The sequence below is a fragment of the Epinephelus fuscoguttatus genome, linkage group LG1 (genome assembly GCF_011397635.1).
Source record: "Epinephelus fuscoguttatus linkage group LG1, E.fuscoguttatus.final_Chr_v1".
NCBI classification, from domain to species: Eukaryota; Metazoa; Chordata; class Actinopteri; order Perciformes; family Serranidae; genus Epinephelus; species Epinephelus fuscoguttatus.
In genome coordinates, this window is record NC_064752.1 from 26,082,553 (window position 1) to 26,098,718 (window position 16,166).

The window sequence follows — 16,166 nt, forward strand, 5'->3', positions numbered from 1 at the left end:
CAGGAGCCACGCCGCACTCCTTTTATCTCCCTGTTTTCAGGCGAGCTTTGGCTGCGCCGCTGAAGCTGAGGGACTGCAGCTTTTACCTCTGCATTTGTCAGATTAATTAAAGTCCTGCAATGAATATGGTAATCAGGTAGCCAGTAGCCTACTACGGAAATTCACTGCTACACCCACTGCCCAGTGAATGAAGTCAGAATATAGCCTATCACGGACCGAATCTAAAAGAAACTCGTTTCACTTGAAAAGCAATGCACCATTTTTATAAGAGTGGTGTAGAGATACAAAAGAGCAAAGTCTCCTCCTCTCACAGGCTGATGATGTGAAAGAATCACAAAACAGCGAGCATATATTTAAAAAAACCCAACCCAACCTAACCCACCCCCTTGTTGAATTTTAAAGAAAGAACATTGATTTGCCTCTCGAACAACAAGGGCTTGGGACTGATTAGATTTTATCAGCATCAATTACTTAATGATCCTCTTATTGATTATGTCTTTTATCATTAACATGTAGATTTACTTATTCTTGTTTACTTACAATACTGAAACAGATTGCTTAATACACTGTACATTCAAACAAACAATAAGTTTAAGGACAGAATAACTGATTAAACTAAACTTAACTAAAATTTAGGATGTTTTAAATATCACCAAAAAACATGCATTTTTGTGTAGGGCATGTGGAGGTGTTGAATGGTGCGAAAGCAAAAGAAACAGATGCAGGGTGGACACCAGAGAGAAAAGGAGGAGGTTAAGCACATATAGCCCAAGAGCCCAGGTGAACCACATGAGCTGTCGACCCGCCAATGTCACCAGGAGGAGAGCCCACAGGCTGTGGTGTTGGCGTCACACACTGGACCGACTTTTTCCATAGGAGCCATTTTGACTTGTGAAAGCCGCAGGTGTAAATAATCAAATTAAGGACGGATGAATTTTATTTAGCTGCTTCTGTGTCGAGGTCCTGATATTGTCTGTGTGCGCTGTCATCACTTACTAGGACACTTAAATGGAAGAGAGCCATATTTAAAGATATACTATGCAGAATTTTCCTGAAAAAAATAATGTATAGACTCATACAGACATAATCCCTCTCAATCATCACTTACGACCCACTAGAAGAGTGTGGCGGTGTATTTTTTATTTTCTGTGCTTGGGACGTTTCTGGGCTTGTACCCCCAGCACTCAAGTGAAGCTGGACCTTTACAAAAAGGCAGCAACCACATGCCAGACCATGAGCATGTCATCATAATGGGTGCTAATATAGCAAGGCAAAACACCAAATACCAATCAAAGTGAACCTGGTGTTGGCTTTTACTTTCACTGTCATTAGCAAGAGTCAATCCTGCATAATATATCCTAGTGGTGTTCAAACTATTTTAAATCAAGGCACACCAAAGATCAAGCCAAATCTCAAGGCACAGCTGTATTTATATCTTTGCATAATAGCGTCATTTGTATCATGACATAAGACAAAACAAAAAAGGAGAGAAAATAAGACAGGGAGCTTTCATGATACTGTCTACTGACAGTACGTGCGTCATTAACTGGTGATTTTTTGTAATTTGCTTACATTAAAGTGATCCATTGTCCTACTCACAGCTTCTCTTTTTCTGTTTTCATCCCTCACACCGGCTGCCAATCAGGGCTTTAGATGTGTCACACACTGTGTGAACGGCGACAAATAGGTTCCCCTAGAAGGCTTTTTTTATATTACATTTTAGCTAGAGTTTCCCTCTTTTTCAGGAAATGGGAGCACACAACATACTGATACAGTCAATTAAAAATTCATTCATAGCTTTTTGTATAGGCCCAGTTGAATATTGCAATAATAATAATGTGTGGTTATCAAAAAATACCACGGCACACCTGGATTTCCATCATGGTACACCAGTGTGCTGTGGCACACTATATGAAAACCACTGTTTTACCACCTAATTAATATCATTAATAACATTAACATGTTCTTTTTCTACATTCAAAATTGATTCTGTGAAAGAAATCTTACTGATATCTAACTTAATTTCATTGACCATGAAAATTATAGATTCTAATCAAACATTTATTAATAGACTTTAGAAATGTATTGTGTCATGCACATACATGTGCCTAACCAATACAAACTTTTAAGACATCAAAAACAAACTATATTGCGGTGGTGAAGCAGTTGTCAGACATGAACATAACTTCCTAACAACAAGAGAGGTGTGAGGGCCTCCTGATGCTCAGCCTGTGTGAAGTGAGAGTAGCAGCGCTCAGCAGTTTTCATCCCACGATCGTGTCACTACATCCTCCTCTCCGTCTCCAGATTCTCTCTGCTACAGGTCAATAAACCGCTTAATTACTGCGATGCATCTTCTGGCATCAGAATAAAGTGTACCAGGCTCCTCAGGTTTATTTACCAAGACATTATCTGTGTTTTTATTGACTGATGGCTGCACAGCTGCCATATCCGACATCATCATCATCATATACAGTGGAAACAGACGGCTCTGTTCGCTCTACGTTGTATGTCTGAAACTTTAATGTGCTGCTGCCTGTCTTGTCCAGGACACTCCTGTAAAGGTGATGTTTAATCATGACGAGGCTTTTTCTGGTTAAATAGATTTAAGTAATTAGAAATTAAATAACTACACATAGATTAACTGACTTTTTAATCTATGTCGTCCTGTGTTTCCTCTCTTTCTATAGTTTAATCACACTGGACACGGCAGTTTGTGCAGCCAGGCCATAATGCTGGTGACCGACGGGGCGACTGAAATGTATGATGACGTTTTTGAGAAGTACAATTGGCCAGAAAGAAAGGTGAGCCTGTCTCTTTTTTCCCCCTCTCTCCTCTGTTCCTCACGGCGTTTGATTTTCAATGTTACTCATGTACTTTTTCAGGATTTTCTGTTTGCTCTGCACTTTTTCTCCCAGCAGGGATAAATGCACATTTTAATACTTCATGCCAGCTGGAGCGCCTGTCATGACTTTCTGAGGCATGCTTTCGTTTTTACTTCATTACCACTTATAACTTTGTAATGTACAAACCATGTCAATGTGTTGTTTTTCAATGTGTTGACACATTACAGCGTAGTATATATCCCCAAGTGGAATAAAACATGAGAAATTAACTGCTTTTAGTACAGTACAAGCAGCTCAGTCTCAAAGGCGCTGGTCCTCGTCCCCACACGGCTGTGCTCCCTCTCCACATTTCTTCCTGGACTCAACAATGGCTTTTAAATCTTTTGTTAGCCTCCCTTTGTAAGACCTAAATGCAATTGAAATGAAATGGACTGCTGTGCCACTCACAAAGCAATAAAAACAACAGCTCAGGGGCTTTTGTTCAGTCCTATCAAGCATATGTGTGTTGGCAGTGTTTGGCAGGGTACAGGGCAGTGTTTGGCAGGGTACCCCACCCCCCCCTCACACAGCCTCAGGGCTGCTATATGGCAGCCATTCACTGTTTTCTATATGCTTCGTGCTTAGCAAAGCATCTGGAGCCAATGAGCCGTGCAGGTTTGGCAAAGTGTCACACAGCGTGCTTTAAAAGGACAGTGGAACATGCCCTCGTGCCAAACCCCCAACAAAAGAAAATTAACTAAATTTAACTGCAGAGTGCAAACTGAAAAAAAGACAAAGATGGACAGAAAAGGTGAAGAATGAAAAGAAAGACCCGGAAAATCAGTTTAAGGTTTAGTGTTTCCTCATGAGGATGTAAAAACATGCAGCTCCTTCTTGCTCCAAAGCCTGATAGAATCAGGGCAGGAAGATAAAGTGCTAAGGAGACACTTCACTTTGCATGTTTTTTTTAATCCTTCCATCTTTGAAACTGTCGACATCTATGTGTCCTCTGCACAGGTGCGAATATTCCCGTACCTGATTGGACGAGAGTCTGCATTTGCTGATAACCTCAAATGGATGGCTTGTGCCAACAAAGGTTTGGGACTTTTTGATAAACACATCTCAAGACAGCTTCATGTCAGAGTGTCGAGTACGAGCTGATGTGGTGATTCTGCAATGATGGTGGAGGATGCGCGGGTATCCGTGCGGTTTGGCCGTGTACGTGTATTTGTGTGCGTGCATGCATGTGTATGTGTGCTGGCTCAGATTCTTTCTGCCAAGAGGCAATGAAGTGGCACTTGGGGGGGTCAGAGGTCAATCCGCTCTAATCCCTCTTCCTGTCAGAGTGTCTCCCCCTTGGCTGCTCGCTGCTGATGGCTCCCACGTGTCAACGCTCTGGATGAGTGCCCTCTGGAAGGGAAAGTCACAGGCAGGAAAACAGATCACAGAGGGACTGTGGGGGAGACAAGCCCCAAACATCCTTCCCTATACAGACCCCCACTGTGGAGTAACCTTACATGTCTAATATGAAGCATTGTCAGCAACAGCAGGAGCTGACACAAGTCAATGGCTCCTGTGTCACTGGGAGCTGAACCACTGGAAACCTGTTTCCATAGTGCTTCAGTACAGTGCAGTTATGTCAGGAACATCAGCAGAAAAAACTACATTTTGTAAAGGGGTGCATTGGTAGAACTTGGACACCAACCCAGTTACCAACCTGGATACGTTACATTTATCCGTTATTATGAGGCAGATACGTTGAAACTGTACGTTTCTTTGTGTTTCAACAACGCTGTGCTTAATGTGTGGTTATGTTGAGGCACAAAACCACTTTGTTATGGTTAGGAAAAGATCGTTTTTTAGCTTAACACACATTTAGTGTTTGCCTCTCTACTGGCCAGACGGGCCAATCAGATGGAGGGATGTCCCTGCCCATCCATAACCAGTGGATGAGCGACTTTATGTCCAGCCTGAATTTTAAAGAGATTTGCTGCTCAAATTGTAACTCAGATAAAAAATTCCAAAAGGTGAGGGCTGCCTCTCTGAAATACTTCCAGAGCTTTCAGTTAAACTGAGGATTTTGTGTTTGTGTCTTGTTCTTGTTGCTTTCTGTTAGTGTATACTCTGTTAAGATACTCCATTATTCTGAGCCTGCCACTTTCATAGACATATCTCCTCCTCTCTTTTGACATTAGGCCTGACTTTCAGCTCATCTGTCATTTTTGTACTATTAACGAGATCGAGAACCTTACTACTGACGATATACCAGCTGATCTTTGGGGTTAGTGGAATGGGCAGGATTGTGATTGGTTTTTATGCTTTGTTTCTCATCATATATATGCATTGTTAAGTTTGATACCTGTTTTGAATATACATTGTGTAAACATGTAAAAATTGAATACAAATATTTTTGATAAAAACATGTTTGACACTAGTGACACTATCCCAGCTGGAAATGCAGCAATGTCCATCTCCCCATGACAAAGTCAGCTCCTATACTATGTAACTCTAGAAACCTTGATATGATAAGAATGAAATGTACAAATGCATCATATTTGTGGTTTGCAGAAACATGAAATGTTAACATTTTCTCCTGGTGACTGAGCTGTGGACTTCAGTATTTCTAAAATCCTAGCTGCTGCCCTGTTTGCTGATTGACAAACAGGAAGATATGAATGCTGTGCCAGCTCATTTTAGGGTTAATGAGGCTTTTTCCTGTGGAAAAAGACCACTCCACCTAAGCGGTAGTATTGTTGGTCGCAAGAGCAACTGGATCACTTTCTGTTTCCTCAGAACCAAGGAAATAATCACACTAATATCTGAGTTTTAATCATAAATAACAGCACACACAGCAATAAACAAAAGTAGTAGTAAGGTGAATGGCAAAAGCAGGAGAGGAAAAAACACTGTCGTCTTCTGATCAACCACAGCAGACGAAACTGAAACTAAACCTCATGTTGCCGACTCGTTATAACACGACAGCTGTGATGACGTCACTTCAGTGAGACAAAGTAAATTACTATCAGAGCAAAGCAAAATAACATGTAATGCAATAGACAGGCAAACTTATTACACAATGTTGTGAGCTTAAACTGACACTGATGCTCTTTAGTAACTGGGGGTAGCTGCTGATAGCTATCAGATTGGCGCACTTCCTTTGTGTCATAAAAAAAGCCTTCAGTTTCCCAGGAGATCGTACCCGCCGGCAGACTGCATGGCATAGTGAAAGAGAGGCTTATAGGGAGCTGATCTAAATGCAAATGGTGTCATTATTCTGTTGTCATTACATCGTGCAATCAACATTTACCTCATGAAGATAAGTTAAAGCAAAATACTTGTGTCTTTCCACTTTAATATGTTTGCGTTTAATTGCAGGATACTTCAGTCAGATCTCCACCTTAGCAGATGTTCAGGAGAACGTGATGAGGTATCTTCACGTCATGAGCCGCCCGAAGGTCATCGACCACGAGCACGACACAGTGTGGACGGAAGCTTACGTGGACAGTGCTGTGAGTGTGTTACGGTGCTTTACTTCTTAGGGTGAAGCAAAATCATGACCTGCTGTGATTGTACGTGCTTTGATTCCACATTTTGAGGCAGTAGTTTGTGTTAGATTGTGTTACTGTGCACCGTACAGTAAGTGTGCACATGTGTGGGTCTGCTTTCTCATCATTACTCTTCATGCTGCTGGAATGATTCATCATTATGAGCTTCATTAATCTGCATGGATCCCCCACCCCCCGTCGTACATCTGTGTCCACAAAGTCAGTGCACAATGTGAAGGCTTTAATTCACTGGACGATTCAATCTTTATGTGTCTCTTCTTTCATTGCAGCTTTCCCAGGCTCATAAGGTAAATATCCACATGTAATCTGGTCTGTACGTGCTCTCAGGTAGAATCATGTTCATATAAAAACATTTTAGTTATTGTCTTGTCATAAAAGCATCAACCAGATGGGAGGTAGTTCTGAACTAGCATCAGAGAGGGGATCATGGGCAGGGAATAAAAGGTTTCCACTGGGATGCAGCAAATTTGAGTCATTTTGTATAAACGACCTGAGGCAAAGCAAGTTTATTTATATAGCACATTTCTGCAACAGGGCAATTCAAAGTGCTTTACAGAGAGCAAAAGAAACACAAAAGACATTTAAACACAATTAAAAACAGTCATTAAAGAGCCAAGAGAGAAGAAAATAAAAGACAACCGAAAATAAAACAAGACAAGTATAAAATACAAGAATAAAAGTTACAGCACAGTCGATGTAAGAAATTAATATTTAATAAAGGCAGTGACACAGAAAAAATTGTCAGCATTGATATTATAGTTTTAGTGGACCTGCATGAAAACTGAACGCTGCCTCTGTATATTTAGTCTTGACTCTGGGGGCACAAAGCAGACCTGTCCCACAAGACCAGAGAGGTCAAGATGCTCCATCAGAAATGTCATTTAGCTCTAAAACATTCAGTGTTTTGCAAACCAACAGTAGATTTTTGTGATCGATTCTCTGACAGACAGGAAGCCAGTGTAAAGACCTCACAACTGGAGTGATGTGATCCACTTTATTTAGTCTGAGTGAAGATTCGAGCAGCCGCGTTCTGAATCATCTGCAGCTGTCCAATCGATTTTTTTAGGGAGACCTGTGTAAACACTGTTAGAGTAGTGGAGTCTACTGGAGATGAATGCATGGACAAGTTTTTCCAAATCCTGCTGAGACACAAGTCATTTTATCCTTGATATATTCATAAAGGTACACCATGAAGGATTGTTGGTTACTGTTTGTAACACACTCTCAAGCGAAAATGAAAGTAAGAGCCAACCCTGTTTATCCTTTCTGTATTTTTTATTTTTATTTTTGGGGGGTGCTCTGTCTCTTTGATGCCCGCTGCTTACGGTCAGGCACCTGGTGGCTACTTTTTTTTTTTTTTTTTTTTAAATTTTTTATAAAACCCAGGCTTCACCTGAGCACTGTGTGGACACATGCCCATAAACGTCCTGAACACAGAAAATAAGGAGAAAATAAGACAATACAGGAAGAGGTCAGAGTCACACTGACACTGGGTCATAAGTAATAATTCAGAGGGATTACTTCTGTTTGGGTCTATACATTGTTTCTTAGGTAAATCCTGCACAGTTTATCTTTAAGGTGATAGTAGGCTGACTTTGTAATTGTCTTAATGTGGCTGTTGAAATTCAGATCTGAGTCCATGACTACACCAAGATCTCTGGCTTTGTCTTAGGTTTTGAACGTTGCCAGTTGAAATTGAGCACTGACTTTTCATTGTTCCTCCTTGACTCCAAAAACAGTTGCCTGAGTTTTTTCTTTGTTTAATTGAAGAAAATTCTGGCACATCCAATCATTTATTTGTTCAATGCACATTGAGAGAGTATAAAAACTGATTATTGTCCCTATTTTTCAACATTATGCTTTAATATTTCCCAGGAAGTCTAAGTGAGGAGAGGCTCTCTCCTCTGAGGGACAGGAGCAATAGAAGAGCATTTATTGTACTTCTCTCCAGTATGGAGACAATGAGCATGCACACACTGAAACACACACACACACACACACACACACACACACACACACACACACACACACAGAAGGGTTAGGAGATTGTCCTCTGGAGTGTGTGCTCTTGTATCTCAGCCTCAGACACACCATTCATCATTCTGTGGATCATTGCATTTTATCTCCTAAAGCCCATAATAAAACTGACATTGGAGGGGAGACCAAGACACAGAGAGAGAGAGAGAGAGAGAGAGAGAGAAGGTAGAGGGAGGAGGGAGAGGGGGAAGGGGGGTAGGTGTCTGTGGCTTTACCTGTGTGTGTGTGTGTGTGTGTGTGTGTGTGTGTGTGTGTGTGTGTGTGTGTGTGTATGTAGACTGAAGCAGTCCAGTTTCAACTTCCATTGTGTGTTGTGATGAATTTAAGGACCCGCCATTCTTCATTTTGTCAAGCGAGATAGTACATGCTGCAGTTCACAGCTCGTTTGCTTCATATGCATGCACATACACAAATGAACATCAAAACACACACACACACACACACACACACACACACACACACACACACAGGGACATAGGCACCCTCAGCTGTGTCGACTCACGAGGTGAGGGAATAACAGACCTACTTTAACTGGGCTCATGTGCTTAATTATGTCAGCCTTCATCCTACTGAACCGACCTCGTCTTCTCCTCCGAGCCTCACGTGAGACTCACATGGTCCAGGTTTGATGACAGAAGGGCTGCGACCAGGATGATTCTGCAGGAAATGATTTGGATGCTGTTTTTAATTAATTCTGTGTCTGGTCTAGCGAGACCTTCTTTTGTGTTCTCCGCAACTTAATGTTGTGGCCACCTTTGGCTCGGTTATTGTCAATCCTGAAGCTGTTCTTCCCTGCTGAATAACTCACGCTCCTCTCTTTCCTATCTGGGAATTTTAATTGAATTTCATGTCATTTAAGCTTCCTTTGCACTGGTAATTTGTTACTGTACTGGGGGGGAAAAAAAGGTTTTTCAACCGTTAACATTGAAGCATTTCCAATGGCAGCCGTTCTACTTCTTTAAAATTTTACATGGTAATTATGATTCTGCTAAATAGTGAAGTTTTGTGTAGGAATAAAATTATTGTATTATTCTGCAGCAGTTGCAGTAGTAGTAGAAGGACACACATTTTGGAGCCTCAGTTTGTCAGTTCAGGTTGAAAACATAAGCAGTGTAATATACAGTATGTGCAACTGCGCTGCTTATTGTTCAGACTGTGTGAGATGCACCGATTAAGAAATGCTGAGTAAACTTTCAGGCTCTGCAGGAATAATAACACAGTTTAAATGTGTTTCTTTCTCTGAGCAGTTTTTGCTTTTGACTGATGCTTACACACCTGATCAGAGAACTTGCTGACAGTCCTCTCAGTGGGATAAAATAGCAGCATTCAACAGTTATAAATTACTTTTTTTTTCAGCTGAATGAAAAAGCAGGCCCAAGTCTGATGACTACAGTCGCCATGCCTGTCTTCAGCACAAAGAATGAAACGGTGAGTGAGTGACAGTCACTGACTCACGTGATGGCGGAAATTAATTTTGTGCATTTACTCAAGCCCTGTGCACTGTTAATTTTTTTTCTTCACTACATCTCATGTTTTACATTTCTACATTTATTTAGCAGCTATTCTTTACTGGTTACTTTTCAGATTAAGATTTTATGCAAAAGTAGATCATGATAAGCTTAATAAATTTAAGAATAAATGAAGGGCTCCCAACCTGTTTGACTTGTGACTCCTTAGAAATAAATCCTGTTTGGACTTCTTGTCATACGTCAAATGTAGATGAGTTGTTTGCAGCTCTACCAAAGTGACATTTGCTCTCCAAACTTCTCGTATACTATGCAGGAATTGTCAGCTGCTGTTTGTTAACAGTATCATCAGTGAAAGTAAACGTGAAAGCCGACCCCAGATTTGTCTGCTTGGTGTTTTACCTCACTATATTTGCATTTTTCCGATGCTCTGTCTGTGATTTTAATAGCTTCCTCTTGCATGTGTGCTGGTGATCATTGCCTCCTTATAAGGTACTGACCTCTGTGGTAGGAAACATTGCTGCATGTATTTCTGCAAAGATGTAAATGTGCAAAAATCTTTTCTACCAGTTTGCACTCATTAATGTCTCCAGCAGCTTGCCAAGATTTAGCCAGGCAGAGCAGTGGTTGTTCTGCACAATTAAGTCACAACCTCACCTGCACGCTGTGCCCAGGAACGTCATAAACACAGCAAAATAATAATAAGAAAAATAAATATTGGCAGACATCTTCAGATACTTGTAGTGATTCATAAGATATGATTAAGAGGGATTATTTTTGTATTAGTCTGTGCATTGTTAAAAAATCCTACATAATATACCTTTAAATAACTGTTTGAGGCCCAGAGAGATACAATTATTTAATATTTCACAAAAGAAATCAAATCAAATCAAATCAAATTTATTTATATGGCACTTTTCATACAACAGTAACACAAAGTGCCTCACAGAGGTTAAAAACAACAAAGATCCAAACAGAAAACAAAAAGAAAAGAGAAAACCCAACTCTCCCACCCAACAAAAAGCTATTTAGCTCATAAAATTGAGTTAGTAGCTAGGTAAGAATGATCTAAAACAGAGACATAAAATGCATCAAAACTAAAACCTATAGGCTAACTAAAATAACAAAAGATAAAGGTTAAATGAGATAAGAACGTAAAAAGAGGAAGGGTAAGAATATAAAAAATAAATAAAAAATAGATAATAGATGGATAAATCGGTTATAAGAGGAATTTAAAATAGATAAATACAGAGATCAGTTAAAAGCCTGATTAAAAAGATGAGTCTTGAGCCTCTTTTTAAAAACATCAACAGTCTCTGCAGCTCTGATGTTCTCCAGCAGGCTGTTCCACAATCGGGGGACATAATAATTAAATGCCGCCTCCCCGTGTGTTTTAGTCCTAACTTGTGGTATGGTTAAAAGGCCGGTGCCGGCGGACCTCAGGGTCCGCGAGGGTTGATATGGTAAAAGCAGGTCAGATAAATAAGAAGGCCCGAGACCATTAAGACATTTAAAAACTAATAAAAGAACCTTAAAATCGATCCTGAAGCGCACAGGGAGCCAATGCAGCAATTTTAAAACTGGTGTAATGTGCTCCCGCCCTCTGGTCCTCGTCAGCACTCGTGCGGCTGAGTTTTGTAATAATTGTAGATTTGAGATACTCTTTTTGGGAAGACCAGAGAGCAGGAAATCACAGGAAGGCCTTAGAAGGCCTTTGAAGAGGCCCATCCCATATGTTGAAACAAACTACGTAGCTGTATATAAAAACTAGCTACACATTGATCATCATATATAATAACATCAGTGACGGGGTACATTTCTTTATGTAACAAGTACTTTATCTTTCAATAGTTCATGTACATTTTGCTGATAATACTTATGTTCTTTTACTTAGGTAGGACTTTGAATTCAGGACTTTTACTTATAATGCTGTATCTTTACTTTGTGGTGTTGGTGTTTTGAATACAGTAGGATCTGAGCACTTCTTCCACCGTTATGCAGTTCCCATCTAAAGTTGTGTATGTGTGTTTTGAATCTCTTCATGCAGAAGAACCAGGGTATTCTGTTGGGGGTCGTAGGAACAGACATCCCTCTGCAGGAGCTGATGAAGCTCATCCCTAAACATATGGTACAATCAGCTGCTCTCTAACTTTGAATAAGTGAATGTATTAATATGCATTTTTTTCTAAATTTCGTCCTCATGTGTCTCATCTTGTGTCTCCAGTTAGGAATCCATGGGTACGCATTTGCTATCACAAACAACGGCTACATCCTGACTCACCCGGACCTCAGGCCTTTGGTAACTCAGTTTCTTCACATTACTTTTATGCCGGAAGAGTCTGATAGCATTCCCTGACTTTACCCTGTTTTTCTTTTTTTTGTTTTGTCCATTCAATTGTGTACATAACGGAAATGATGAACTGAAAGCCTCTGTTAATGAGGGCACACAGAGACAAATGTGATATCCTGTTAGGAGGCTAAATGGGCTCGTATAGTCTGTAATCCCCACCTTTTCCTTTGATGTATGCATGCAGGGATAAAGGCCACTCATAGGGCTGGCTGGCCTGAGATTTCCCAGAGGTAACTTAACACTCGCTGGCAGAGACCACAGCCACTTGCCCTGGGACCGCTGGTTCCTCAGGAGCTATGGCTGTGCTAGTGGATCTGTGTGTGCCAGTGTTAGTGCTATCCCTCTCTGTGCAACTGTGTGTGTGTGCTGGTCTGTGTTGGTTTTTTGTGAGTGTCTCTTCGTGGCTCAAACTGTGCTGTGGTTGTAGTCATTGACTTGTTGTTTCTTGTGGACCACACAACATACAGTAGCCGAGTTTGACATGTACAGTTTAATGCATCGATGTAGACTTGTTTGAGTGTGGGTTTCCTATCAATCATATTAATCATTTTTAATTTACCTGACAGTGTTAATTTCACAGACGATTTGTTAAATAATTACACAGCGAAACCTCCTTAACAAGGCTTGATAAATAAGAGCATACAGCGAGTTCTCATGCTGACATTGAGACACAAAAGACAGATTACAGTGGAGCTTTTCTGAACAGATAAGTTTCTTTGACATCAAACTCATAAATTTGAAAATTATGTGTCACATGCAGATTTCAAATTTGGGTCAGGCTAGAGTAGCAGACATGTTTAAGCTGTGATTTCTCAAAATAAAACTACACAAAATGGAACATTAAATTGTGTATATTGTGCTCCTCTGTGCAGTATCAGGACGGTCAGAAGAGGAGGAAGCCCAACTACAGCAGCGTGGATCTCTCTGAGGTGGAGTGGGAAGACAAAGATGATGCTGTACGTGTTAATCTTCCTAAAAATCCAGTGTTATGGGAAAACAAAGTCATTCTTCAGTGTACAATATAAAACACTATACGCTGGTGTAGCTGCTAGCTTTGTTAGCATGGTTTATTTACAGCTATGGTCAACTGTCATCATGCTAATGTTAATTTTTGTTCCCAAAAAAACAGCCTTAAAATCATTAAAACAAAACTTTCCAGAAAAACGAATCATTTGACTCCTTAGAAGGTCTATTAGTACAAACATACATGGAACAAGCAATGAAAACATTATAATTAACTTTAATGAACATAGCGACAGGTAGTTAATGGCTACGCCTATCCTGAGGCTGAATCTGTGGTTACAAGCAGCAACTGAGGCTGAAAAATTAAGCCAATATGGAAGTGCCAAAAACTGTGGTTCCTTGAATGGCTATTTGAGGCTGGCTCCAGAGGTCAGTTAATCCCCATAAAACCCCTTAATAAAATGCCCAAACCTCACAGCAGAAATAAACATGTTTATAGCCTTGTACAATAAATGGTTTTGGTCTCTATAGTAAATTTTCTCTTCATGACAACTGTGCAGGGGCTGAAGTTTTATATAACTCACCAGTTTACATTTTATTAAGACTTGAAGTTGCACATAATCAAGGCTGTCTGCTGATAGTGTCCTCGGTTTCTCAGTCAGATCTACCCTTCGCACCAGCTTCTCGTCCAAATATGGTCACTTTTGGCTTCAAAAACCAAGATAGCGGTGGCTGAAATGCCTAATTTGAGGCTTCAAGATGGGATTCCACGACCAATGGGTGATTTCACGGTGGCTATGTCCATTATTTAATAGTCTATGGTTACACCGTGGTTATGTTAACTTATGAACATTTTACTGTAGTGGCTTCTCAACGAACGATACTCACCTTTCTCTCAAAGTAGCCCCGGCCCATAATTATGCATAACTTCAAGCCTTTAATAATGCTAATAAGTGCATTATATAAAAATTCACCCCTTGTACAGTTGTCATGAATGTTGAAATTAGCTGTAGAGACCAACCCAATTTTTGTTCCAGGCTGTAAACATGTTTATTTCTGCTGTGAAGTTGAACGTTATAACATGGGGGTCTTTTGGGATTGACTCACTTTTGGAGCCAGCCTCAAGTGGCTGTTCAAGGAACTGCAGTTCTTGGCACTTCGGCATTAGCTTGGTACTTGCATGCACCATTGTATGAATGCAAGTGACACTATGCCTTAATTTCACGATGTCAGTGGATTGCACATTCATCAGCTTGTCCAGTAAATTATCTATTATTTCAAATTAACCCATTAAATAATCATTAAGGTGCATCTGTTTTCAGTATTGCAGTAAAATGGCAGCCACGTACAGGCTGCTGTAACCCTGCCTCAACCTCTCTCCTCTATGTGTCTTTGTGTGCTTTATCTTTTAGCTACGCAACGCGATGGTGAACAGGAGGACAGGGACTTTCTCTATGGAGGTGAAGAAGACGGTGGATAGAGGGGTGAGGCTGCAGATAAAGATGTTTAGTGTCTCCCTATCAGATGAGGGTCGTTCTCTCTGCTGTCTCTCGACTCAGGGAGTAAATTTCATCTGCACTTCTTCTTCTGCTCTTTTAGAGGCGTGTCCTGAAGATGCACAATGACTATTACTACACTGACATCAAAGGAACACCATTCAGGTGGAAGAAAGGTTTCATTGCATTCCCTGAACGACTTTCTGTCAGTTTATGTCCCGGTTACACTTAAAGGTTGACTCTCTCCTCTGTTTGTGTCACCAGTGTCGGAGTGGCTCTCTCCAGAGGTCATGGAAAGTACTTCTTCAGAGGAAATGTATCAGTTGAAACTGGTATGTCACTTCAACTCTGTCATCTATTCTGTTAACAGAAGCCTGTAATACAGTGAGATGCTTGTCACTCTGACTTGCCTTTTTTGGAGGGCTTATTGTATCTGTCTACCCAGGCTGGCATTGCTGAAGCGTTACTGACTTGTGTTTTTCAGGGCTCCGTGATCTGGAACAGCCAGATGTCGCCCTGGCAGATGAATGGTAACACTGGGGTTATGGGAGCGGGCGTTCATGCGTTATGTAGGTTATCCCTCTGTGTTCATTGGGGATGCTGAGGCCTGTGATGTAACAGTTGTGGCTCTGTTTGGACCACAGGACTTACTGCAACACAGAGGAGCAGCATGAGCACCGTCACCTGACGCAGATTCAAGCCATCAAGCTCTTCATGACGGGCCGCAGACAACACCTCAAATGTAAGAGACATCTGAGTCATGCAATTTAGACAATACAGAGCCTGTTTTATCTTTGCTCAAGTTCTAATTACTATATGAAGTGTGAATACAATAAACAAAGGAAGTGGTGGTTACTATGAGATGGATGTTTGGGGTCTTTAAACAACACCCTGCAGGTGACAGAGAGCTGATCCAGGAGGTGTTATTTGATGCTGTGGTCACTGCTCCACTGGAGGCCTACTGGACTGGACTGGCCCTCAACAAGTCAGAGTAAGAACATGTTGATACTGCTTCATATTCTCTTTTAAAGTCCACAGTTACAAATGTTAGTAATCCATTAATGAATGGTTTCTGTTAGGGTTTTCCAATTAGCCACCAGTAACTGTTTTTAAGCCATCTGCAGTTTGCAAGTGTTAGACAATAACCAATGATGTCACAGACACACCAGCCAAAGGGAGTTTTTTTTTTTGCAACCTGGCAACAATAAGTCAAACTTTATTCTCATTAATGGCTTATACCTGATCTATATAAAGCGTCATTAACCATCAAAAACCCTTTGTATGCCTCTTTAGAAAGTGGCACCCACATTTTTGTCACAGAAACTGTAAAACTATATCTCTTTACTGTATATCATAGGTTCATACTTTATAGTATATTATTTTAGTAATATTTGACCTTATCAGCATGAGTTGACCAAATACTTACCTTCCAAAGTTACACATTTTTGTGCGATGGCGTATTA

General features: G+C 40.6%; 1 protein-coding gene across 1 annotated transcript in view; it reads left to right on the forward strand.

Moving 5' to 3' along the window:
* The window catches only part of cacna2d3 (calcium channel, voltage dependent, alpha2/delta subunit 3), a 47,581-nt gene that overhangs the window by 20,608 nt on the left and 10,807 nt on the right, over window positions 1-16,166 (forward strand). The window contains exons 12-25 of the mRNA XM_049588230.1: window positions 2,691-2,804; window positions 3,843-3,921; window positions 6,201-6,334; window positions 6,661-6,678; window positions 9,785-9,856; window positions 11,942-12,022; window positions 12,119-12,193; window positions 13,117-13,200; window positions 14,620-14,691; window positions 14,807-14,868; window positions 14,968-15,035; window positions 15,188-15,233; window positions 15,348-15,445; window positions 15,601-15,694. Coding sequence (XP_049444187.1) covers window positions 2,691-2,804; window positions 3,843-3,921; window positions 6,201-6,334; window positions 6,661-6,678; window positions 9,785-9,856; window positions 11,942-12,022; window positions 12,119-12,193; window positions 13,117-13,200; window positions 14,620-14,691; window positions 14,807-14,868; window positions 14,968-15,035; window positions 15,188-15,233; window positions 15,348-15,445; window positions 15,601-15,694 — 1,097 coding nt within the window. The remainder of the gene's footprint in view (window positions 1-2,690; window positions 2,805-3,842; window positions 3,922-6,200; window positions 6,335-6,660; window positions 6,679-9,784; window positions 9,857-11,941; window positions 12,023-12,118; window positions 12,194-13,116; window positions 13,201-14,619; window positions 14,692-14,806; window positions 14,869-14,967; window positions 15,036-15,187; window positions 15,234-15,347; window positions 15,446-15,600; window positions 15,695-16,166) is intronic.